Raw genomic sequence first — 26,072 nt, 5'->3', positions numbered from 1 at the left:
ATCTCTTTTCCTTTTTTTTAATCTGTTCGATTGTCTATTCCAATTCTACTTAACGCTATATCTAAATTATAATTACCCTATATTATCTTTCTAAATATTACCCAACACCAGCATAAAATTAAAATTAAAATTTCCGAATTAACTTATTATCTTTTCCCTTCCAATGCACCGCGGAAAAGAACACAGACCAGCTATACTGTCAGTTCCGTGCACTTTGTCAATGCAATATAAAAAGAAAAAAAATTCCTAACTAATTAAATTCGTTTTCTTAACACCTATTACTATGTTTAAGTATTTACTTACAGATCTGGCAACGGTGTTTTCAAGCAATCCACGTTCTTACCATCAGCTGTTTTTGGTTTGGTGTGTGTTTTATCAGTACACCTCGTTATCACTTAATGTTGTCAACAATAACGTGTTTATTTTCTGAAATTTATTCTAATTCTGCAGTAATTCTAAATATTTTTGTCTTTTCACTAAATCAATTGTTTATTATCACTTATACCACTATTTCGACAATTATTTTTCGGTATAACTCCCGATTTTTTGAGTTGATTATAGCCGCAAAATAACACGATATTTTCTTCCACTATATATCAACATTATTTAATCAACAACTAAAAATATTCCCGATTCATGTCAAATAACTATTTAAAATTGTCACTGATTGTCAGTGTCTGACTGACAATATTCTATTCGACTAAGTGCGTTGTATGACAAAGATAGATTTGGAAAATATTACCACGGACATTGTGTTCATTTTTTTCGAATCCTGAAAAAACCAATAAATATTTTTGAAAAATCTAAACGCAGAATGAAAGACTAAATTATTACCGAGGGCCGAAAGTCCCTTAGAATCAATAAAAAGTTTATTTTGAATGAGATATTTGAAATTAAAAATAACACTAAATTTTCTCTTAGTTTTTCACCCCTGTAACTTATTAAAATAAACAATATAGAAGTTCTCAGGGACTTTCGGCCCTCGCTAATAACGTAATCTTTCATTCTGCGTTTAAATTTTTTAAAAATACTTATTAGTTTTCTCAGGATTCGAAAAAAATGAATCCCCATTTGAATAGCATTGCAGCCGAAAAAACGTACCGATCCTCTTAATCCATGAACAGGTATTGTACAAAAATGTTTTGCAAGTAGTCAACGTCAACGTCATTTCAATTATAACTAATATTGTTAATTATTCGTTCAATAGGATTAAATCATCGTACATATTTTTATATTATTTAATTCTTTCAAAGAAAACAAAATCAATGAAGGAAATATAAGATTTTTCAAATTTATCTTTAAGATTCAGATTTTTCTTTGTTTATTTTGATTTAAACGACGCGTGTTGCATATTACGTATGATGCGTGTTTGCATCTATTTAAGCACGGAATTTCCCTTCAAATATTTAAGTAACTATTAGCAATGTGAAAATAGAATTTACTATTTTATTTGGGAATAAGCCACAATTTAAGTTTGAAATTAAATTTATTTGACGTTTGCATTTACACTTCGGAAATCGTTATCAAAAAACAAAACATTAATAAATTAAACTAATTCAATAAATGCTTAATTTATTAATGTCTTGTATTTTGAATACAATTTCGAAAAAAAATAGCCGAAATTGTGGCTTTTTCCCAAATAAAATGGTAAATTGCATAATATTTCACAAGGAAATAGCTTCAGAACAATATTAGGGAACATGAAATAGGTTCATAGATAAATTAAAAATAAATAAATATATAGACACACATATATTTGAGGGAAATACCATGCTTAATTAAGTGCGAATGCTGTTTAGGGGGAACGGGTAGGGTTTGAAAAATTTGAAATTTTTGATTTTTTTATTATTTTAAATGAAAGTACATAAATAAATGAATAAATAAATAAACTTCAAGAATACTCTCTAAAATGTTCAGCTTGACTGGAGTAAAATTACCGGAAGTAAAGCATGTTTAATATCCCTACCTTCGACTCGTTTTGCAGTAGCTTGAGCGTAGTGAGAAACGTCCAACAGCTGTTCTCGTCTCTTTTTGTAAATTACTCTGAGATTCAAAAACATATTCCGGTGTGCACACTGGCGGATCCAGGGGAGGTGTCATGGGGGTCATGACCCCCCCCCTAAATTGTAAATCCATGTATCCTAAGATTGGTAAGACTAAGTCACCTTGCATCAGAAATAGGTAATTAAATCACCCTCAAGACCCACGACCCCCCCCAAACAAAATTTAGGGATCCGCCACTGGGTGTGCATCACTTTACGATTTGACAGATAACAAACAAATTGAAATAAAAGTTGTCAAACCAAACGCGTTTTTCTCAAAACTGCTTTTTTCAAAGGCAGTGGACATTGTAACTCAAAAACTACCTACTTGACAGATACACCTGAAATTTTTCATAGATTTTCTTTAGACATTTGGTGAGGTAACTCTGTCGAGATATGTTTAGGTTAACAATAATAAATATGTTGATTTTCGCCCTTTTTTACAAAAATATCGTTATTTTGACTTGTATTTTGAGTGATATCAAAAAGTCAAAAATCGTTAAAACTAAATTATCTCGAGAAACTCATAAGCTAATAAAATATTTTTGATTTTTTTTGTTTCTTATGATCCATTGACAAGTTCTATTGCAAAATCTATTTTTTTGGAGCTGCCTGTAAAAAATTGCCACTGTTGGCTTATTTTTCAATATTTGGTCTTGAATTTTTTTTTTTGAATAATCTTTGAATTGCACTGGACTAATTTAATTTAAAAATAAAATAATTCTACCATAATTTCAAATAAAATTTAAGAAAAGGTGCTTGAAATGTTCATTTCAAACCACCACCCCTCCCCCCTTAAACAAAATTAGTAAAAAGTTAAAAATACGAACATGTTAAGGTAACAAAAAATAATTGCTGCCCTCAGTAATAGACCAAAAATATTTTGTGGCCCTTACTAAAAAAAAGTTTGCCCACCCTTGGTATAAAGGCATTACGACCAAGTGCCATGAGTCTCACCTGATTTAAGAAAAAGAAGAAGATTCTAATTATTTATGGTGCAATTGATTACAAGGTACAGTTCCACGGATTCTATGTGACTTGATACACCTATGAAGGTGTATTTAATGATTTTAATATCTCATTTTTCGAAAGTAGATACTCCCTCTTCGATTAGTAGACAATACAATAGATATCTATAAAAAACAATTAACTATTATATCTTTGTAAAAGAGCAGTATTATGATTGTATACCTACCAACACAATAGAATGTATTTAAGGAGCAGTCCTTTACAGCTCATTTATATAAAAAAAACAAGATAATACCATAAATGTAAGATGGGGAATGCTCATTGACTGGAAACCCAATAACCCTCAATCACACACATTTGTGCAGAAAAGGATATTTTTCAGATTCAGATATGTTTATTGCTTTTAAATACAGTAATATCTCTCCTCATAAAACATTTTCCCCCATGACCATAGGTCGTCTGGGGGGTTGGCCAAAATATAAATCAAATCATTCTAGTTTTCAACATTCTCAAGTACAAGTGGAACAATTTGTCATGCCATGTTTTTGCTGAATTTTAAGAGGTTTTTGTGAAGTAAATAAACTTTATTTTATATGTAAATTTGCAGAAAAATCAAAGTGATTCAGTGATTTACCTTGTTTTGCTGAACCTGTGTTTGTTATGCAATTAATTGACTAAATTGTGTTATAAATCCACAGTAAGTTGTTAATGAGCTGGTTTTTGCTTCCTTCTTTTTTGCCGACATCAATTAGTAGAGGCTAATTTAACTTGTTTCCAAATATAAGTTGGTTTTTAATAAGCCTTATAGTCCAGGGATTTAGTTCAAAGTATTATTATGAATGCAAATTGTGGAAATTGTAAAAATCCTATGGGAGATAAATCTGTAGTGTGCGACAGCTGTCACATAATATTGCATAATACTGAAGAGTGCACCAGTCTCAGTGCCAGTGAGTTACGTGCAGTGGTTCTGCAGAAGAGATCTTTATACTTTTTTTGTACTGACTGTAGGCTTGCGTTTAAAAATGTGCCAAATCTTGTGAGGCAGATTGAAGCTCTTAAGGCAGAAGTTGGGCAAATGAAAGTGGAAATTCAAAATCTAAAAGAAGAGAGGTCAAATCTTAGTGCCGAAGAAGTGATTACAGAAATACAGGAGAGGCAAAAACGAGCGAATAATCTCATGATTTTTAATTTTCCAGAAACAAATCATAACTCTGATGTTCAAGAAGTTAAGAGTTTCATAACTCAAATCGTAGATAACCCATCCAGCGTTGAAGTTAAAAAAATAATCCGAGTGGGTAAGAAAAATAAAAATGGCAATCGACCACTAAAACTAACACTATCTTCTGCTCAAGAAGCTTTTATGGTGTTTAAAAATAGACACAATACCAACAAAGACAAAAAAATTTTTATAAGTCTCGATCAAACTCAACTGCAACGTGAGCTTTTTAGTAAAACTCGAAATGAATTATTAAAGAGGCAAGACCGAGGTGAACTTGATTTAACCATTAAACATTTTAACAATATACCCAAAATTGTTCAAAAAACTAAGTCAGTCTCCACGTGGCACGCCTCATAATAACTTAAATGTTTATTACCAAAATACAAATGGGCTTCGAACTAAACTTCAGACTCTTTTATTAAATATTTCACATTGTTCCTATGATGTAATTATTCTAACTGAGACTTGGCTGACTGCTGATTTTCTAGACTCTGAACTTGGTATGGAAAGTTACATTGTGTACCGAAAAGATAGATCAAATAATCCACACTAGGGGTGACGGTGTTTTGATTGCGGTCAGGAAGTCAATCTCGCGTGCCCTATTTGTAAGCAGCAGTAATATTGAACAGGTGTTTATTACTATTGGCAGTGGTCAGTCTATGGCAATATTTGGAACTGTTTATATTCCACCCAAAGCGGAACCAGCTGTATATACCGAATTCAGTGAAAGTGTTGATGAAGTTAGTGAGAAGTATCCAGCTTCCAAACTATTTTTGTTCGGAGACTTTAATCTGATAAACATTATGTGGTCTAATGATGAACTGTCTTCCAATGTTACTTTTAGTCAATATTGTACTCCTAATGAAACTCAATCTGCTTGGATATTGTCAAATCTATGTAATTTTCACAATTTATTTCAAATCAACACAATATCCAATTCTCGTGGGGTTTTATTGGACTTGATATTTGCTAACGACAGTTCTATTCAAGTTGTAGCTTCTGATGAGGAAATAGTTCCATTAGATAGGCATCATCCTGCCTTGAACATTGCCATCAAAGATTTTCTTTGTAGTAATAGCTGCTCAACAAACCTGAACAGCTCTTACTATTTGGATTTTAATAACACTGATTTTAATGCCTTGAATGATTAACTTTCTTGTGTTAACTGGGATCAAATTCTTGAAAATCAAAGTCTAGATAAAATGTTAAATACATTCTATGAAGTCATGTACTGTGCTTTTGAAATTTTTGTGCCAAAAAAAAAATAATGTCAACAAAACAGTTTCCAAAATGGTTCTCGCCAGAACTAAAGAAACTAGTAATTGAAAAAAAGTTATCACATTTAAAATTTAAAGTTAGTTCCTCTCTAAATGATTATAATGCATTCTCGAGCCTTAGAAGTAAATGTAAAGCTCTAACAAAAACTTGTCATAATAATTTTATAGAAAAAACTAAGAATTCCATTCATAGTAACATTAAATCGTTTTGGTCATTCATAAATTCAAAACGAACTAGGACAGGTTTACCAAATGAAATGTCTTTGAACAATATCACTTATACAAGTGATATTGCAAATGTTTTTGCATTATATTTCTCATCAGTTTATTCTGAGAAAGTAATCAGTAAACGTGTTTTACCTCCCACCACCAATATAACGATTAATTCATGTAATATTACAATATCTCAAGTATATGAAAGGATGATGACGTTAGATGTGAACAGAGGTGCTGGTCCTGACAAAATACCTCCTATAGTTTTGAAGAAATGCAGTTTTATTTTGGCCAGACCATTGTGGAAAATTTTTAATTCTTCTTTGTATACTGGTTACTTTCCTGATCCATGGAAATTAAGTTTTTTAACGCCAATACATAAAGCTGGTAGTAGATCTGATGTTATACATTATAGACCGATTTCTATATTAAGTACTATTCCTAAGTTATTTGAAAGCTTAGTGTCGGACTGCCTCTCGGTATGTTTCAAATTGTTTCCAGTAGATGAGCAATATGGTTTTCAGAAACACAAATCATCGGAATTAAAGCTTCTTTGCTATTTGGATGCGTTGTCAAGTGCTTTGGAGGGTGGGTATCAAATTGATTCTATTTATACAGACTTCTCCAAGGCATTTGACAGGGTAAATCATAACATCCTATTGTCTAAATTAGAAGCTGCTGGAGTAGATGGGAAACTGCTTGAATGGCTGGAAAGCTACCTAATAGGAAGGCGCCAAGCAGTAAGGATCCAGGATTGTCTATCTCAGGATGTAGTTGTCAGTTCTGGGGTCCCTCAGGGTTCACATCTGGAACGCTATTACTTATTATATTTATAGATGATAATGCAGATATAAACTGTGATAAGCTTTTGTTTGCGGATGATTTAAATTTTTTTTCGAAAATATCTATTCCTGACGATTCCGAAAATCTGCAATTTCAATTAAATAAAATACAGGATTGGTGTAAACACAATGAAATGGAGCTAAATGTCAAAAGTGTCATAAAATTAGTTTTTATCAAGGTAGAACGTATATTCCGTTTGAATATAAACTTGATAACACACCACTAGATTGTGTTAATACAATAAGAGATCTTGGAATACTGTTTGACAAATCGCTAAAATTCGCAGATCATATTGATTCTATTATTTCAAAGGCATTACAGATGCTTGGCTTCATGAAACGAAATTGCTATGATCTTAAAAGTCCCAATACCCTAAAATTGTTATACTGTTCTCTTGTTAGACCTTACTTGGAATACTGTTGTAGTATTTGGTCACCTTACTATAATGTTTACGCAGAAAAAAATTGAAAAAGGTTCAAAATAAATTCCTTAGGTTTTTGGGATTTAAAATTAGAGCTATTACTGGGAGTAACAAGTTTTACAGTTATGACGAAATTAGAGCATTTATAAATATCAATACCCTGGAAGAACGTCGTTATCACCATGATTTGAAAATTCTATATAGTTTGTTAAATGGTACTGCAAATAGTCATTATTTATTGCCTAACTTAAAAAGAGTAAAGGTTAGGTTTAAAAGAGTAAAAGAGGTTTTAAAGTTCCTTCATACAGTACTCGAAATGCAGTCGAAACCACTTTTCATGTACCATTTCATTGATGTAATTATGGCCTCAATGAACCTATAACTAGAATGTTACATCTAGCAAATCAAAATACCAAGAGGCTTAATTTTAGTTCCACACCCAACCAATTTATATGCAACTTACAACAAATTAATATTGCCTCTTAATTGTTTTGTTATGTCCACCTTTACCAGTCTGTTTCTAATTTGTTCTGTATGTAATTTATATTATTTATTTTAACTATTTTAACTATTATATTTTATGTGTTATATATATGACTTATATTTAGTATACTAAATTGTTCCAAAATTTGTAAACAATTGTACTTAACTGTATTGGGCTTGTCTCGTGGAAATAAAAAAAAACAAAACAAAACAAAACATTTTTTTTTTCTATAAATAACAATAAAATTAACAATAATTAATAAAAAATAAAAACTAATGAATATGAAAAAAAAAATGATAACTATCCTAGTTTCCAGTGAAATTCCCTAGCTAGGATAAGCTTACACCAGGCACCAGAATCAGGGCCGGATTTACCACTAGGCTGACAAGGCACTGGCCTAGAGCGCCAAATTTGTTAGGACGCGGAACGGACGGATTTTATTCACATTGCCTAGCTCCGAGTACACGCTGGCACAGTTTACCACACATTATAGTTGTTGCCGCTGTAAAATTTCTATCCACAAAAGGATTAGCTCTTCGTGGTAGCCATGAACATTTAGGACTGTTTGATCAAGGCAACTTTTTAGGTTTAATACAATTTTTATCAGAGTTTGACCCCTTTCTTGCAGAGCATTTGAAAGTATATATAGCGATGGAGGTTCAGGTAAAACTTCATACATTTCCAAATCTACATGAAGAAGTGGTCCTTCTTATGGCTGAAAATTTTCGAAGACAAATATTAAATGAAGCTAAGGAAGCAAAATATTTTGGGATTGTGGTAGACTCCACTTTAGGCATATCTCATATTGACCAATTAACGTTGGTACTAAGGTATATAACTAGGGATGACATACCCGTCGAACGCTTTTTGTGTTTTTTGCCCAACGTCGGACACAAAGCTGAAGAGCTATTATCGATGTTTTTGATAAATTCGATTTGGATATCACAAAATGCCGTGGTCAGTCATATGACAATGCCAGTAGTGTGGCAGGGATATACTCAGGTGTTCAAGCCAGAATAAAAAAACTATGTCCTCAGGCTGAGTATGTCCCATGTGCCGCTCATTCCTTAATCTGGTAGGATCTGTGGCCGTTAGTTCATGTGTGGTTGCTGTTTCTGTTTTTGGTCTACTTCAAGAACTCTACAATTTTTTCACAAGTTCAACACATCGATGGGAGCTTTATTTGAACCACAAATGCTCTGTGGTACTTCATAGCCTATCTAAAACACGTTGGTCAGTGAGAAACGATGCTTGTCGAGCTCTAAAAGAAAATTGGCCGGCAATTACAGAAACTTTGAAACTAATAGAGAATGGCAGGAACGAACAACCTTCATACCGAAGTGATGCATCTCTGCTCTAAGATTAAACCTTGAATCACTAGACAGCATTTTTGTCCACATTTTGGAGTACCGTTTTAGAACGATTCCAAGTAAATTAAAAGGATATTACCAGCCGTTGGCTGGTTTTTTGGTAGAGCTTAGAAATGATTTTTGGCGATTAGAAACCTTACCTCATGATGAATCTGGCAAAAGTGAATCTTAAGTTTTAAAAGGATCAGAGAATTTTCTCATAAACACTTTATGTCATGGTAGATTCTCTCAGCACTGAGCTAGGGATACCTGCAGAAAAGTACTAACACTTGCAAACTTGTTTGGTTTTTTTGAAGAAGTGAAGCAGCTGACATCGTCCACGATTACGGAGAAGGCTATAGAACTATGAACAGTGTACGTGAATGATCTTGAAGAGTGAGTGGTTCAAGAATGTTTACATCTTAAATCTTTTTTGTTGTATTTGGAGCAAAGTGACATACAGAACTGATTTAAGCCTCCTCTAACTGAATAAACTATTGAGGAAAGAAGATGTAACTGACGTCTACCCGAAAGTTAAAATACCATTAAGGATGGCTCTTAGTACACCAGCTACAAACTGCACGGGGGAGTGGTCATTCTCTACACTTCGCCGAATAAAAAAACTACCTAAGGCCTAAGGTCAGTCTACTAAATTAAATTTTCTTACAAATTTCCTCATTGTTTATGTTGTCGTTAACTTAATAGTACTTATAAGTAATTTTGTGTCCTTTTATCAAGGCGTGGGGGGCAAGAAATATTAATGCCTAGTCGGGTTCAACATGTAAATCCGGCCCTGACCAGAATACATAATGCAATTTTATAAAGTACTTATTATGTACTTAGATAAACATATAAACACAATTAAATTAATAAATTAATTAAGATTGAATAAAGAATAAAAGGTCACTCTTTAATTGATAAGTATTAACTGCAGTAAAAAAATATAGATTAAATTTTACTATTAGAATGTGGTGAATACAAGCTCAAAATCATTTAAAAACTGATGAAGAGGCAAAATACACGAAGAAGAAGAATAGAGTGTTATGGTTATGAGTCTAATAGTTATATTCCAACACAGTGGCGGCCGGTCAGGGTCGGCAGGGTCGGCAGTGCCGACCCACACATTTATGGACAAATTGTAGATTTTCTAAATATTTAATTTAATCAGAGTTCATGATACTCGTTTCTGTAAAATAAAAAAAATAAAAGAATTCGATCAATCCGATACGTTAAGTGATCCCTACGCGTAAGAAATTTTCAAATTAATAATCCCAGCCATGCGTCCGATTGCGATTGTGTGAATTCTTTTTTATAAGATCTGCTTCGACAGGGACGGCATGCCATCCCTAGATCTACCATTTGAAGCGCTGAGGAATATTAGCAGATAGGCAACCAATTATACATTTCACCAGAATTTCACCCGTATTTGAATGGAAGAGTCCGGCACATAAACAATCTGCCGTTTGGTGATGGGCAGAGAGCAGCAGCAGGCAAGCCACGTACCCTGCCTAATAGTGCGCTCGGGATGAAATTAGTAGCTTTTGTAGATGAACTTAGTAGCAGATTTTCGTAAACAGCTTTTGGAAGTTTTAAATTTTATTTTATTAAAAAAGGCCACAATTTTGCAAGTGATGATATTATCTCGATTCGTGAAGCAATCGGTTTGAAAATGAAATGATTATTCTTTTAATATTTTTTTACATATTTTTAAGAAAGTGCTTAACCAAACTGATGTGACATTCAATGTTGTTGAAAATCAGTCAGCTGACATTATTTATTCCAAAAATAGAATAACAAAGCTGCTAAAAAATCTCAGAGATAGTAACTTTCAATATATACGCAGTGACGTTTTGGATTCGCTTGATATTTCCGAACACCCCCAAAAAATACAAAAGTATGACACAGATGTCGAAAAACAAGTATATTTTGAAATTTTTGATACTATTATTACTTGTGCAAATAGATACTCCTTTTTTCAAATTTTGAAGATTTGCAAATTTTTGAATATTTGCAAAAATTTAAAAGTTACGCCAAAGAATTTTCAAAATATCTATTAGACAAGTGTATTAAAACTATGCATCATTCTTTCATCAAATAAACAACTAAAGAAATTAATTAAAAGTTTTATATGCTGATCCAAATATTTTCGGAAGATGAGATAAGTTACAAAATATGTATAATTTTATATACTGCAATTCATTGCAACAAACTATTCCAGAAATTAATAAATTATTATCATGAATAATTATCTCATTGCTACCAACTTTTGCCTTAAGGTGATACAGTAGCGATCAACAGGTAGCAACAAATGCGGTAGAAGATTGCGAAAGTTCTGCGAACTTTCAAAAGTGAGGCAACAGTGCGTCGGTGATTCGACACTGACAGTCACGTTTATACTATCAAAACAATAATTTTTATATACCTAGGCGCGAAGTGTTGCCAAGTCAGTGACGTTAGATTTCTTGTTATAAAAATATCGATTTTTGGTAGTTCCAATGTGACACAAAATCTAGGCACGGGATAAAAAAGTTTATTTGAAGAAAGTGTATTTTTTTGTCTTTCTTAATGGCGGTACAGGCACCTTTTTGTAATATTTTATTTAGTTATAGAGTAATTTCCACATACTAACATATTTCTGAAATTGGGCTCTGTACCGCCTTTCTTTATTATATTAGGAATAAGTGTGCCAAATATCTAGACAAAATATTCAAAATTACAGCCGCAATCTTGGAACGCGTTTGTTGCAACCTGTTGATCGCTACTGTTTCCTCTTAAATGAACGCGATTTCTCTTGTCTCAAAAGTGTCAAAACGTATTGTCGAAACACCATGAAACAAGCAAAAAAAGTCAAGCTTTTCTCAAATGTCAATAGAAAAAAACTATTAAAATCTCCCCAACACATTAATAAATTTTACGATGATGTTATAACAACAAAGACTAAAGTTAATGTATAAACATGTTAAGGTTCTAAATCTATGTGAAAAAAAAACAAAAAAAAATAAATAAAAAAAAACAACAACCAAAAATCTTCTATGATGATTGAAGCCTTTTAATTAGATGGTATACCTATCTGAGGAGACAAACACCTTGCCGACCCTGTCCCTAAAGCCACGAGCCGCCACTGTTCCAACACTAGATTGTATATATACTTTCATGCATCCCTTGCATATCCAACCAGTTCCCTCCAGCCCAAACATCTCAATAAGTTCCAACAATTCTTCCCTATCTAATCTACTTTTTCTGAACCACTTCATTCTGTATTCACATATTATGGGACATCGTCCCATGAAATGCAAAATATCTTCCACCTCCCTTTCATTACACAAAGTACACTTTTTCCTATTATCAGCCCTACCAGGGCTATCATTGAGATACAATACTCCACATCTCAGCAGAAAAGGATATAGATTAAATGAATTCTACAATATGATAGAACACAATTTAACAGGTTGACGGTAAAAATTTGATATAAACGGATTTGCCTAAAATGGCCTATTTTTTTGGACTTAGCCTAAAAACCCAAAAAAAGGACAAATTTTAATGTTTTTGATGTGGCAAATTATAAAAAATGCATAAAAAGTATGAAAAAGACACAAAAAAATTAAAAACTGTAAATTATCATAAAACGAGAATACAAACAACTAATAATATAGTAAATTATTTGAATAATATTTAATGTAATCGAAATATTGTAATTATCAACAGGTTTTTGATGTTATTTATTTATATTCATTAAGTTGCACATCAGAAAATTACCAAAATTACAGTTATGCGCAATACTCAAGTTGTTGTAGATATGCGCACTGTTGCCACATTTAAAATTTATTTTTACGGAACAAAGATGTAATCGCATATTTTTGGTGTCTTTTTCATACTTTTTATGCACTTTATATAATTTGCCACATCAAAATCATTAAAATTTGGCCTCTTTTTGGGTTTTTAGGCTAAGTCCAAAAAATTACCATAAAATGACAGTACAAACAACAAATAAAATAGTAAATTATCAGATTAATATCAAATGTAATCAAAATTGTAATTATCAATAGGTTTTTGATGTTAATTATTTAAATGCATTTAAGGTGCACATCGGAAAATTACAGTTATGCCCAGTAGTTGAGTTGGTGTACCTGAAAGTCATCTTTCCGTCCATTTTAAGGGTATTTCCGCACAGACACACTATCACGTCCTTCAACACCCCGTGATTAACAAAAAACTTTAGCACCTCGTCCTTGGTTTTCGCCATGTAGCCAGCTTCTAACACGCCGATGCTACATGGTTCATCTCACGCCATTTTTGATGCTTAGTCCTAACACAAACACGGTATGAACAAGAAAGAACGAAAAGGACGCGCTGGTTAGCGTCGGTAATGCTAAGCCAACCCCCTTCTACCTCCTTAGTTAAGGGATGAAAGCATCGTTGCCAAGTTTAAAATTTTCGCAGAATTATTTCCATACCATATTATTTTTGTATACCCCATATTATAAATGCAAATGCAGAAAGATGTTAAAACCAACTACAAAAAACTACATAGTGTTTCTTTTATAATTAATATTTATTGTATTAAATAAATAAATTATTATTAATATAATATTAATTATTAATAAAATTAAAAAATTAATAATATTATATATATTATTTATTATACAGTACAATTTTCAAAGGAGGAAGACCTAACCCTTCGGTCCAAACCTAACTTTCGGGTATTAGAGTGTAGAGTGTTTTGTTAATTATTAATAAAATTAAAAAATTAATATATTATATATATTATATATTATACAGTACAATTTTCAAAGGAGGAAGACCTAACCCTTCGGTCCAAACCTAACTTTCGGGTATTAGAGTGTAGAGTGTTTTGTTTACCTGCCTTAATCCTTCCGTTGCGCGCAATCACAGCAACCCTCTTCAGGTAAATTTCAGTACCCCAGGAGGTATTTGACCGCTCCTGGGGTCATTCAAACCATTCAAATAAACAATAAATGAGACGAGCTACGGCAGTCAAGGCCAAGCAAATCGAATAAAAGAAGAAGAAAAAGACAAAGAAAGATTGAAACGAGCATTATGTTTATGTTTGAATAAAAAATAAAGCACCTTCCGTCTTTGCACAAGAAATTATAAAAAAATTTAAATTAGGCAACATTGCAGAAATAAACTGTCATCAATCCATACGTAAGCGATCTGCGCATACTGTAATGGCGGCCATAATTTGAAATTGATGTGAAAATTTCACATTTTTAAATGAGATAAACACAAAAATTAAAGCCGAGCGCAGTTAATTGTTAATTTTAAAATGATAAGAAGGTAAGGCAGATACCATATATACAGTTGTCAGACTTGTGGGAGTTGTGAGTCAACACTAAATAAATACCAGGTTGACTGCCCATATATAATAAAAAAAATTGGCCCATATGCCAAGCACATATTAGTCAAGTGCATAGCCGGCGTATTTTATACGCCTGCCGGGGCATATTGGGAGAATTAGGTAGCCCAGTCAACCTGTTAAAAGATATGAGAAAGTTAGTATTCTGTAACTTAATACACAGATTCGAGTAAGTGATTTCAGTAAAAATAATATTATTTTGTAATTATGTAGGTACTTGTTTTATTTTTCTCACCTAGAAGTTCTTCTCCTGGTTCATTTTTCAAGTATTTCTCCATATCTATTGATGTGGACAACCGAGTGTCGATATATTTTTGGTCATATTCATCAAACTCTTGCTTAATTTCAACTTTAACTTCCATAGCTAGTACACTGAATGAATGACTAATTTCCAGAAAATGTGTTATTTCAGATTTTAGATGATATTTACATCCATATTAAAATAAAAAATAGAATATGACAAATGACAATGACAGTTTGACTTGACAGTAACATCTGTTATATGACAGTGCGATGTTGCCGATCTCACTTTTTGGATATACTCGTGTGGAAAAACTACCGAGCCGGACCATGCCGGACGATGGCCGGACGGAAAACCCATGGACGTATATTGTTTTTTAGCATACTATTCGCTTCGAGCGTTAACAAAGTGTCAAAGCACAATCGACCGACCTGCTCATGGTGGCGGTTTTTTGAAAGTTTGTAAGGACGCTTTGTGTATGTTTAACAAAGATATTATACACGGTAGATTAGGCATGGATTAGGCTAGTCATATGCCACCCAATGCATCGAGGTGTAACGCCGACATAGGATTGAGTGGTCTAGCCACCTTTTTTGTCGGTCACATGCGCGGGGTCGCTTGGTTAAAAGAGATAGATAGACCACCGATCGACTGTTTCCATGCTGTTTCCGCGTTACGATTTTTTGGTGAGTATGCCGTGTCTACCCTTGACATGTCTCTGATGTTTAAATGGGATATTAAAAAAAAATTCCGTGTCCCGCCAGTGATATTATGTATTAATATAAACAGAAAATAAAAACGCACTTACGCCCGGTTTCATAATCAGTTAAAGTGGACTTTAAATTTTAAGTTGGTATCTTTATCAATGCAATTCAACCAGTGATGTGGAAGAGAGTCCCTCCCTCCCGCATCACTGAATTCAACTCACTACAAAATAAAATAACTATGGAGACCTGTAAGAAGGAGTGGAAACGCAATGCATCGTGTGTGGGCTAACTTTTCAACCTCTAATTCAGCTTTCAGCAGTGGCCGCCAGAGGCGCAAGTGTTTGAATAGGTGCTACAAATAGCTCTAAAGGCCCCGTCTCACCATCAAATAATTGACAGTTATTTGATCAAACTTGACAGTCAAACTTGACTAGTGACACAAACTATACATACTAACTGTCACTTTGTGTCACTAACTGTCAAGTTTGATCAAATAACTGTCAATTATTTGATGGTGAGACGGGGCCTTTATGGACTTATTTAATATTTAACTCATTTTATTAATGTTTTTAGCGTAATTAGACATTAATTTATTGGTTGATTAGTGCTGAATATGTTTTATGCAAAAAAAATTATTTTAACTTTATAACATATCGACGTGTGGTAAAAAGTGTATTCTTTCTATTCGCTCCGAGCGTTAACAAAGTGTCAAAGCAAAATCGACCGACCTGCTCATGGTGGCGGTTTTTTGAAATTTTATAAGGACGCTTTGTGTATGTTTAAATGAGACATTTAAAAAATGTCGTGTCACGCTAGTGATATTATGTATTAATATAAACAGAAAATAAAAACGCACTATAAATTCTCCACTTTTCAATATTGATTATCAGTTTGATTTTGTATGCATAACCTCACTATCGCAGTTTATGTCAATAAATATTTATTAACGAAAAAGAAAATATTTTGTTGCACTATAACTTACAGTATAAATTAATAACTAATGAATTCTAACAATTGTATTCGGTTATTATCACTACAAAATAAAATATTCAAGTTTAACAAAATAATCCCATAAGACTCAATGCTAAAACGTCCTTACAAAATCTGACAGCGTATCACGTGACTGTACGTAGAGGGGAGACGCACGGAGCCAATACCATTGTAGATGGAGGTGGGACATCAAATTTAAATTTGTCATTACTTTAATGTGGGACAGCTTATTTTGAAGCGGAAATATTTTGTCAAATTATTATCTAACTGCCACATTTATATACCAATAGTATTTAAACTGCAAATTAATTGATATCAAAAAGTTTGTTAGTTGAAAAAATGGAACTTGTAACTGTACTTACGGCCGGTTTCACAGAGTAAACTTAACTTGTGGTTAAGAGATAACCTCAAAATTACCCCAAAATATGCGTTTCAGTTTCATAATTGTTACCCTTCTGGGTATACCCATAAGGGTAACCCACTCCAACCTCTGGTTAAAAATCTGTGAGTTAACCATACTTTGCCGTTGACCTGAAACTAAAACGCATATTTTGGGGTAACCTCTGGTTATCTCTTAGCCCCGTATTTATAGTCAGTACTCAAGACTGATCTCGAGACCGGTCTCAGCCAAGACGATCTTACGGCAACGTCGAGCTCAAGACCACGTTCTGTTTTATAAACGAGTCTTCGGCTGATCTCGGCCAAGATTGATCTCGAGGCTGGAAAATTATGGATTTTAAGCAATTTTGACATAGAACACCAACTAAAAACTGTCAATCGTCAAGTTAAATATCTTTGAAATGTTTTTATATTTATTTTGTTTTTTGAAAATGGATTATTAAAATGTTTTCAGTTAAATAAAGTTTATTTTATTAGTGGATAGTTTACATTTTTATTTTTTCTAAATCTTACATGCTATTTGTTCAAAGGTTAATGACCTCTCATTTCTTTCCATTATGAGGTAAAGGATTTCTTTTCTTTGTGGTAAAGGATTGCATATTAAAGGAAAGTATAAATATATTCTTTGATATTACCCCAGTATATAACAGAATACTGTGATATTACTTTATTCTTCGTTGGAGATATCCTTTATTTCTTCTGAGAGAAAGCAAATAAAACTATGGTACTTCCTAGTATTACCTGCCTTTTTATTAATGGTGTAAGCTTTCTTGTATGTTTATATTCTTCATCTGACTTAAAACAAAGAAGGAACCATGACAGGTGGAACTTATATAAAATGCAATTACTATTTTCATGGGAATAAGCTGCAATTTAAGTTTGAAATTAAATTTATTTAATGTTTAAATTCTTAAAGACAGGTCACATGCTATAAATTTTGTGACGGATATTATTGAGTTAAAGTTGATTTTATGTAATCGAATTAACTATATTTTAATAAAATCGTCCCAGGAACGCAACTCATAAATATTGGCTACTTACTTACTTACTTAGTCCTAAGCCTTTCTACCTTTAGGTGTAAGGCTGGTGGAGTTGAGTTTGGCATTGTAGTCTCCATGCTTTCCGATCTTGCGCTAGGTTTCTTGCACTTTCCAATGTCAATCCCTTCTTCTCGACTTCTTTCCTGATTTCATCTACCCACATAACTCTTGGTCTCCCTCTTTTGTTTTTCCCCTGCACTCTCGTTTCGAACACTCGTTTTGTTAGCCTCTCGTTCGACATTCTACACACGTGCCCGAACCATCTAAGTTGTCCTTCTACTATTTTTTCATTGATTGGTTCTAGTTTTAGGTTTTGTCTAATTGTTTCGTTTCGTATTTTGTCTGTCCTTTTTCTGTTTGCTATTTTCCTCAGGAACCTCATTTCCATAGCATTGACTCTGGATTTTTGTCTCCCCGTCAATGTCCATGTCTCGCTGCTATACATGATTGTTGGTCTAACTACTGATTTAACGACTGCCGTTTTTACTTTTTCCGGTATCCCTTTTTTCCCAAAAAATGTTGTTTTCATAGTGTTAAATAAGCTTCCTGTTCGTCCCATTCTCTCGTTTATTTCCATGTCTTGTTTACCATTTGATTCGATTATTACTCCTAGGTATTTAAAATATTCCACTTGCTCTAGTTGTTTCCCGTCTAATTCTATTGCGTGTGTCTTCCTCGTATTTGAAATTATCATTGTTTTTGTTTTCTCTGTATTAATTTTCATATTTATGTTTGATAGTTCTTCTTCTAGGATTTCAAGATTGTTCTGTAAGTCTTCTCTGTTTTCTGCTATCAATACCATGTCGTCTGCAAATAGTAGCTCCGATAGTTGAGTCTGTTTCATTTGCCAGTATCCTAATGTTAGTTTTCTCATTCTTCTCTTGGCTTTCTTTATCGCTTCATCCAGTACCACTGAGAATAGCAGTGGACTCAGCACGCATCCCTGTTTGACGCCTTGACTTGTAGAAAATTCTCTGGATTCCTCGTTATTGGTTCTTACTGTATTTGTATTATTTTTGTACATATCCTTTATTACTTCTATTATGTGTCTGTCGACTCCCCTTTCTGTTAGTGTCTTCCAAACGTCCTTTCTTCGGATTCTGTCAAACGCCTTTTCCAGGTCAATGAAGCACATATGTATCTCTCTATTTTTCTTGATTACCTTCTCACTTACTTGTCTTAATGTGAATATTAGGTCTTGCGTGCTTCTGTCCTTCCTGAATCCACACTGTGTGTCTTCCATAGTTGTTTCTATTTGTGTTTTTATTCTTGTCTCTAGTATTCTTGCTAATACCTTCCCAGGGATACTTGATATGGTGATACCTCGGTAATTATTACAGTTTCTCTTGTCTCCCTTTTTGTGTATTGGTAATATAATGTCTTTCTTCCAGTCCTTTGGTAATTCTGCTCTATTTATGATATCATTCATTAGTTCTTTCATGCTATCCATTCCCTCTGTCCCCATGAATTTTATCATTTCCGGGGTGATATGATCCTTGCCTGGTGCTTTGCCCAGTTTTACTCTTTCTATTGCTTTCTCTAATTCCTCTCTTGTTATGGATTCCACTTGTTGTTCTTCATTCCTTTCTTGTATCTCCCCTATGTTGTCCTTGTCTACATGAGTTAGCTCTTTGAAATGTTCTCTCCATCTTTCCATTATTTGTTTTTCTTCTGTTAGTACGTTTCCATTCTTGTCTTTTATATTCGGCATCGTGTGCTCTTTCTTTTGTCTGAGTTGTTTTAATGCGCCGTAGAAGAGTTTTTGGTTTTCCCTATAATTTTTTGTCATTTTTTGTCCAAATATCTCCCATGACCTTTCCTTTCCTGCTTTCACCGCTATTTTAACCTCTTTCCTTTTTTCTTTATATGCTTCGTAATCTTCCGGGTGTTTTGTGCTTAGGTATCTTTTCCATTTGTCTTTTTTGTTCTTTATTTTCTCTCGTATTTCTTCCGTCCACCATTCTGTTCTCCTCATGTTAGTGTTTGCTATTTTTGCTTTCCCGCAAGTTTCCTCAGCTGCTTTGATTATGCTGGTTTTTAGATATTCCCATTTTTTTTCTATATTTGTATTTTTTGCCCTACCTTTCAAAGTATTATCTAAGTTTTCTTGGAATTTCTTCTTATATATTTCCTCTTTTAATTTGTAACTTTTTATTTTTTCATTTACTACCTTTCTTCTCTTTTCTTCTTTTTCCTCTGTTGTTCTCATTCTCATTATTACTAGATGGTGGTCACTGCCAATCTCCGAGCCTCTTTTCACTTTCGTATCCTGTACTCTTTTCCATTTGTTGCTGCTTACCAAAAAGTAATCTATGATTGATTTTTCGTTTCTGCTGTCTTGTACTCTCGTGTATTTGTGTACTTCTTTATGTTTAAATTTTGTATTTGTTATAACTAGTTTATTCTCCATACATATTTCTATTATTCTTTCACCATTTCTGTTTAGCATTTTTTCTCCTTCTTTTCCCATGCACTCCTCTATTCCGCTGTTGTTGTTTCCGACTCTACCGTTTAGATCTCCCATTACAATTATGTTTTCTTCCCCATTATCAATTTGCATTTGGAGCTCCTCGAAAAATTTATCTTTCTCTTCCTTTCTTGCATCTTCATTTACTCCGTAGGCTGTTATTATTGTCCATATTTCTTCGTCCATCAGTTTAATTTTCACCGATAATATTCTCTGGTTAACATATGTTTCTTCTATAACGTGTTGTAGTCTATTCGGTGCAATTTATTATCCCGACTCCTTCTTTTGCTCTCTCTTTTGTATCCGCTCCTACCCAAAGTAACCAATATCCTTTGTGTATTTTCTTAAGACCTTTTCCTTTCATCTTCGTTTCTGTTATTCCTAGTATTTCTATTTTTTGTCTTATCATATCTTCTACCAGTTCTTCCTCTTTTCCATTGATGCTTCTCACATTCCATGTTCCCATTTTTACCTCTCCTTTTTTCTGCAATCTAGCTTTCCCCTTTTTCCTATTTTCATCCTTGTTTACCTTTGCATCATCTTTTTCCCTATCGCTTTTCCCATTCATTGCCTTGGTTGTCATTGTTGTGGGTCCGGTCTCATTATTTTCTTTTAGTTTTTTGAAGTCCCTTCCCCGATATTTCTGTGAGTTAGTATAAGTTTCTCTTTATTATGGTCCCATTTCCACTCCTTTCCATTAATCTCCAGTTTCATATATCCTATCTTCGTAGTATTACCTTTGTCTTTTTCTTCTTTTGCCATTTTCCTAATTTTTGCTTGTATTTCCCTTTCCTTTCTTGTTAAATCTGATTCTATATACACCTTTTGTCCCTGTAGATTTTTCAGTTTTCCTTTATTTTTTAGTACACTCATCTTATCCGTTAGGTTTTCCATTTCTGCTACAAAGATTTGGTCGCCGATCTTCACCGCTCCTCTCAGTCTGACCTCTAATTTCAGATTTCTTCCTATGAAGTGTTCTACTGACTCCTTTACAGGCTTTCCGTCGGTAGCATCTAGTGTTAGGCCTTTTAATACTATATTATTTCTCCGTCTATCTTTTTCCAATTGTTCTATTCTATTGTTTGCCATTTTTAAACCTTCTTCCAATTTTTCGTTTTTTTTCTTTCAGCTCCTTAATATATTCCATCGTTTCTTTTTGGTCTTTCCGTATGGTTCTTATTTCTGCCATCATTTCATCATTTTTCCACATAACTTCCCGCATCATTTTTATCATCTCTTCATTTGTGTCGTTGCTTTTATTCGGTGTTCGTCTCGTCAGGTTACTCTTTTCAAAATATAATTTATCTTCTTTATATTTTTTCTTCTTAGATTCTTCGTCGCCACTATCAGATAGTTCTTCATTCTTTCTATAGGTTTCCTTTCGGATTGTTCCTGTTCCGCCACTGGCCATTTTAAATTAAATGTTAACCTCAGCACTAATATAAATATTATTATTATACACTTAGAAGTTTATTTTTATTTCGCACAAGAACGCTTTTTAAGTTTAACGATTATCGATAACGATAGGTCTTTTAAATATTGGCTATATTGCTTTAAAGTCATCTACTCTAAAATGTATAAATATATGTCTGAATTGTCAATATGAATGAGTCAGATAAAATTAAATTATTAGAAGAATTTTTATCAAGCAACAACAATATTGATATAAAATATTAACAATCTTACCCAAATAACAGCACAAAAGTAAATATAGCCTATCCATTTCTACTGGACATTAACGCTCCTCCTCCAATTCTACACTTCTATATCATCCAAATCTCCTTACTGCTTCTAACAACTCTTTTCATGGTCTTTCTCTTTTTTTTTCCTCCAAAAATAATCTGTTACATGTCGCTCTTACATTCAAGTAATGTTGACCTAGCCACCTGACTTTCCATATCTATTATTTTTTGCCAGTCCTAACTCAGAACTGCCAGCCCCTACCAGTACTATGTCTATTTTCATTTCATCTTTCTTATTAATTGTTTCAAGTGCCACAAGCATACAATGCCACTTAAATAACTGCTTCATAATACATTTTTGCATTATAGTTGTCCTACATACGTTTTTGACTTCAATCATATACCATCGATCTGCTTACTATTGTTTGTTTTTGAACCAAGAGGAGTGATTCAAATTTACCGCGCTGTAATGCTTGTTTCTAATTGGTCCAACCGTAGGCAAGTTTACTCCACTGTTATTAAATTTTGACACTAATGACATTTATCAAATTTTGAGACTTCTGTCATTTTATAGGTTAATTAAGTATATCTGCGATTTTTGTGTTTTCTGCATTATTCCTTTAATTTTTAGATTTTTAGTCTACTTTTATATAAAAGCAATTGTTTTTAGAACTCTTTAGCGATGTGTTAGTATAATATAATATGTATGGATTATCATCGAAAGCTGATATGATCAACGAAAAAAGAAGATGAATTTGGTGACATTTCGAGTAACTTTCTTGGGTGTGAATCGGTCTTTTTAGTTTACTCCTCTTGGTAAAAAAATCAACTATAGCTTACTCTTAGTAGTATCTTTTCTATTTCTTTTTCTTCTTCCCATTTATCAATTATTGCCACTCCTAAATACTTGAATTGGTTGATATTTTCAATTTTGTATGCCTTTGTTCCTGTTTTTAGTGTGAAAAATTTATTCTACTTCATCTCTCCATACATTTCAATACACTTAATATTTTATTTTTGTTTCATTTATAGACATGCAATTTTCTTGCTTCACCTCTCAAGTTTCTAAACAACTTCAGCTTTTTTTCTTGTTAAGAGGACTATGTCATCTGCATAAATAATGGTATACAGTGATGAGCGTGCTATTAACTGGCAAAATGACACAAAAGATGGAAACATATAGTACGTTGTGAAATAAAAGGAGATGAAACTAGTAGAGGTGTACAATTATCAACCTACAAATTTACATTACATTACATAATTTCCCACCTTTAGACCTCTGCGACAGTTGTCATACTCCTCCCACACATCTAAAGGTGACAAACTATGTCATGTAAATTTATAGGTTTCTATAGATAATTTTACATCTCTTTTTATTTCACAACATATGTTTTCCATTTTTTGCGCTATTTTGCTGGTTATTAGAGTGCTGTTTACACGCCTGGACCTCGGAGGTAATCTACACTATGTCGACATGGTGTTTTTTTATTAGTTGGATTATACACATTGGTTATATATTATCATTAAAATATAGTCATATTGTCTTTTAACTAATTATGGGATATATCAGATTTTTATTAACATCCTAAGTGCTCTAAACTTTGTTGCAAACAAACGCTAAACACAGTTGCTCGAAATGACATAGTGTAGTTTACCTCTGAGGTCCAGATGTGTAATTAATTTTATATTTGGTAAGGAAAGGTTTGTCAAATAAATACTTATTTAAGAAGAGGGAAACTCATACTCATTTATTTTAAAATAAAATATAAAAAATACATATTAAGAAATAAAATAAAAAATAATATATCTAACATAATACAGATTCAATAATGTATTCTCAGAATAAATAAACAAATTCCAGTTGAACAAGAGAAAGACAGAAGGTATATTTATATTCCAAAAATATATGGTGAAAGTACAATAGTAGAGTAGCAGTAGACAGGTACAGTCGGAAAAATGAAAGAATACCCATGAACGAACATATAAAACACGCTGTATTTTCCTGTAACCGTCTCACAACTAAAATTGTCCAGTGCAAGTATATGAAACAATAAATATTACATGTACTTGCACTGGCCAATTTTTTGTGTGACAAGGTGACAGGAAAATACAGCGTGTTTTATACGTTCGTTCATGGGTATTCTTTCATTTTTCCTACTGTAGGTAAAATAAATGATGATAAATTGATAAAGCACTGGAAACAACGATAAAGCACTAGAATCAGGCTAAATAGCATCTAAAATATGAAGACCAGAGAAGATATAATTTTGAACTATACAGGGCATACCACGATTCATATACATTCATCAAAATAGGACCACGTTCTAAGAGGAAAGATGGAAGCATATGAAATATAATTTTGAACTATACAGGGCATACCACGATCCATATACATTCATCAAAATAGGACCACGTTCTAAGAGGAAGGATAGAAGCATATGAAATATAATTTTGAACTATACAGGGCATACCACGATCCATATGCATTCATCAAAATAGGACCACGTTCTAAGAGGAAGGATGGAAGCATATGAAATACTTTCCAAAATAAACACACAAATGTCAGCTGGACATATAACGAGAGAAAGACTATAGATTATATATAAGGAACAAACAGAATAAGACATTGATATTTTAAAAATAAAAAATTGCAAGAACAAATCCTGAAATAGATTGGAATGGAGCTGTATTCCTCAAGAGACCAAAACTCAAACAAAAAGGGCTGTCGAACAATGATCATGATATTTTGAGAAATAATAGACAAAAAAATCAAACACAATAAGAGTAGGTATTCAATAATGTATTCTCATGCAAAATATTGTTGAAAAAAATGTCACCAAAAATTTAGAAATTGTTCCACATCATTAACATGTCTATTTACCACCAGATCATTATTTACCTAGATTGTAAGGTACTGCTGTAGCACATATTATTGCAAGACATGTATATAATTTGGTTTGTAGACCTTGTTGAAGACAAGGAAACTCTTTTCCAGGTTCCAAATAGCTTTTCTACATTTCTTGTTCTCACATGAGTACTATGGTAAAAATCTTATTTTCTTGATCATTACCTAAAAAGATATTTATGTCTATTAAATAACCTACTATTTATTTAGCAATTATCAATAAATACCTGGGTGTAATACTGGGGTAAGTAGATAGTGTCTGCATGCATACCCACTACTGTCATCTATTCCTATTAATAATCCTGGAATTTCACTTCTTTCCATTTCACAATTTCACTCTTAATGCTCTTAGATCAAATATTGAATGACTTGATAACCTTGTTGTTGAACAATAATACACATAATTTCTCTTCTAGTACCTACAAATTCATTTACATAAGAGCCTGAATAACATAATATATTGTATGTCTTTACAGTACCTGTACATTTTTGGAAAGCGGGGTCCTCATAAAAACTGGTTATATTCCTATAAGTAGCATAAAACCTTTATTGTTTAAGTTAATGCGCTGATTCGCTGATGAACTTCAATATTGTAATACTCCATTGTATTTTAGATTATATTTTTATCTTGAATATATCGCTTTTGTATACTTCCCGGGCGATTTTCTTCTCCAATATTATCAATAAACTCTAAAAATGCTTTTACTTCTTCATACATTTTTGTTGTCATTAGAAAAACAAAAAATATATGTTGGAACTGAATTTAAAATATTCAAAATTCAAACAATAACAAACAAAGTTAGGTTAGAATCGCGGTCTTGAGGAAGGTCGATCCTTAGACAAGGAAAGAGAGAGGACGAGTAAAGGCGGCTGCACAATTGCCCGGGAACGGGAACGAGAACGGAAACGGGAACGGGAAAAAAGTTAACCTCTATGTAAATTAATGTTGTAGATGCACAATAACCGAGAACGAGAAGCTGTCCGGTAACGGGAACGGGAAAGTTGACCATGTTTCAACTTTCTCGTTCCCGTTGTATTCCCGGAACCAATCAGAAGGCAGTATTAAACATACTGTCAAATGCCCAATAAAAATTTGTTATTATTATAGAAGTGTGTGATCAAGTTTTATTGACAATTTTTATACATTTTGCATTAAAATAAATGACGAACGACGATTGATTTCTTTATTTGAAAAATGTCCTCATCCGTATGATTGATGTAGATCATAGTACGTGTACTTATATGGTAACTAGATACAATAATAATATAAATATTTTAATGATATGCTTTTTATCTTTACGCTGACAAACCTTTGCGATTGCACACATATTGTGTAAATTAGTTCCAAGATTATAAAAAACGAAAATATTATAAAAGCTCGTCATCAAATAAATCCATATTTTTAGAGTTCACAGACATGATCTTTTAATAAAATTAGAAAAAGATC

General features: G+C 32.9%; 1 protein-coding gene and 1 long non-coding RNA gene across 4 annotated transcripts in view; both read right to left on the bottom strand.

The window, feature by feature from the left end:
* Positions 1–14,639, bottom strand: part of LOC126890877 (zinc finger protein 235-like) — a 47,167-nt gene extending 32,528 nt beyond the window's left edge. For all 3 annotated transcript variants that reach the window (XM_050660018.1, XM_050660016.1, XM_050660019.1), the window contains exon 1: positions 14,430–14,639. In XM_050660018.1, the coding sequence (XP_050515975.1) occupies positions 14,430–14,556 (127 nt within the window). In that variant the 5' untranslated portion in view covers positions 14,557–14,639. The remainder of the gene's footprint in view (positions 1–14,429) is intronic.
* Positions 14,640–23,438: 8,799 nt separating this feature from the next.
* On the bottom strand, positions 23,439–25,364 carry LOC126891817 (uncharacterized). Its single transcript, XR_007700586.1, has 3 exons — positions 25,105–25,364; positions 24,853–25,044; positions 23,439–24,790 (listed from the first exon to the last, which is right to left on the bottom strand). It is a non-coding gene; the product is annotated as an uncharacterized LOC126891817 (long non-coding RNA).
* Between the last annotated feature and the right edge of the window lie 708 nt (positions 25,365–26,072).

The sequence above is a fragment of the Diabrotica virgifera genome, chromosome 9 (assembly GCF_917563875.1).
Source record: "Diabrotica virgifera virgifera chromosome 9, PGI_DIABVI_V3a".
Taxonomy (NCBI): domain Eukaryota; kingdom Metazoa; phylum Arthropoda; class Insecta; order Coleoptera; family Chrysomelidae; genus Diabrotica; species Diabrotica virgifera.
Note: the sequence above shows the minus strand (reverse complement) of the source record. Positions and strands in the feature narration are given on the sequence as shown.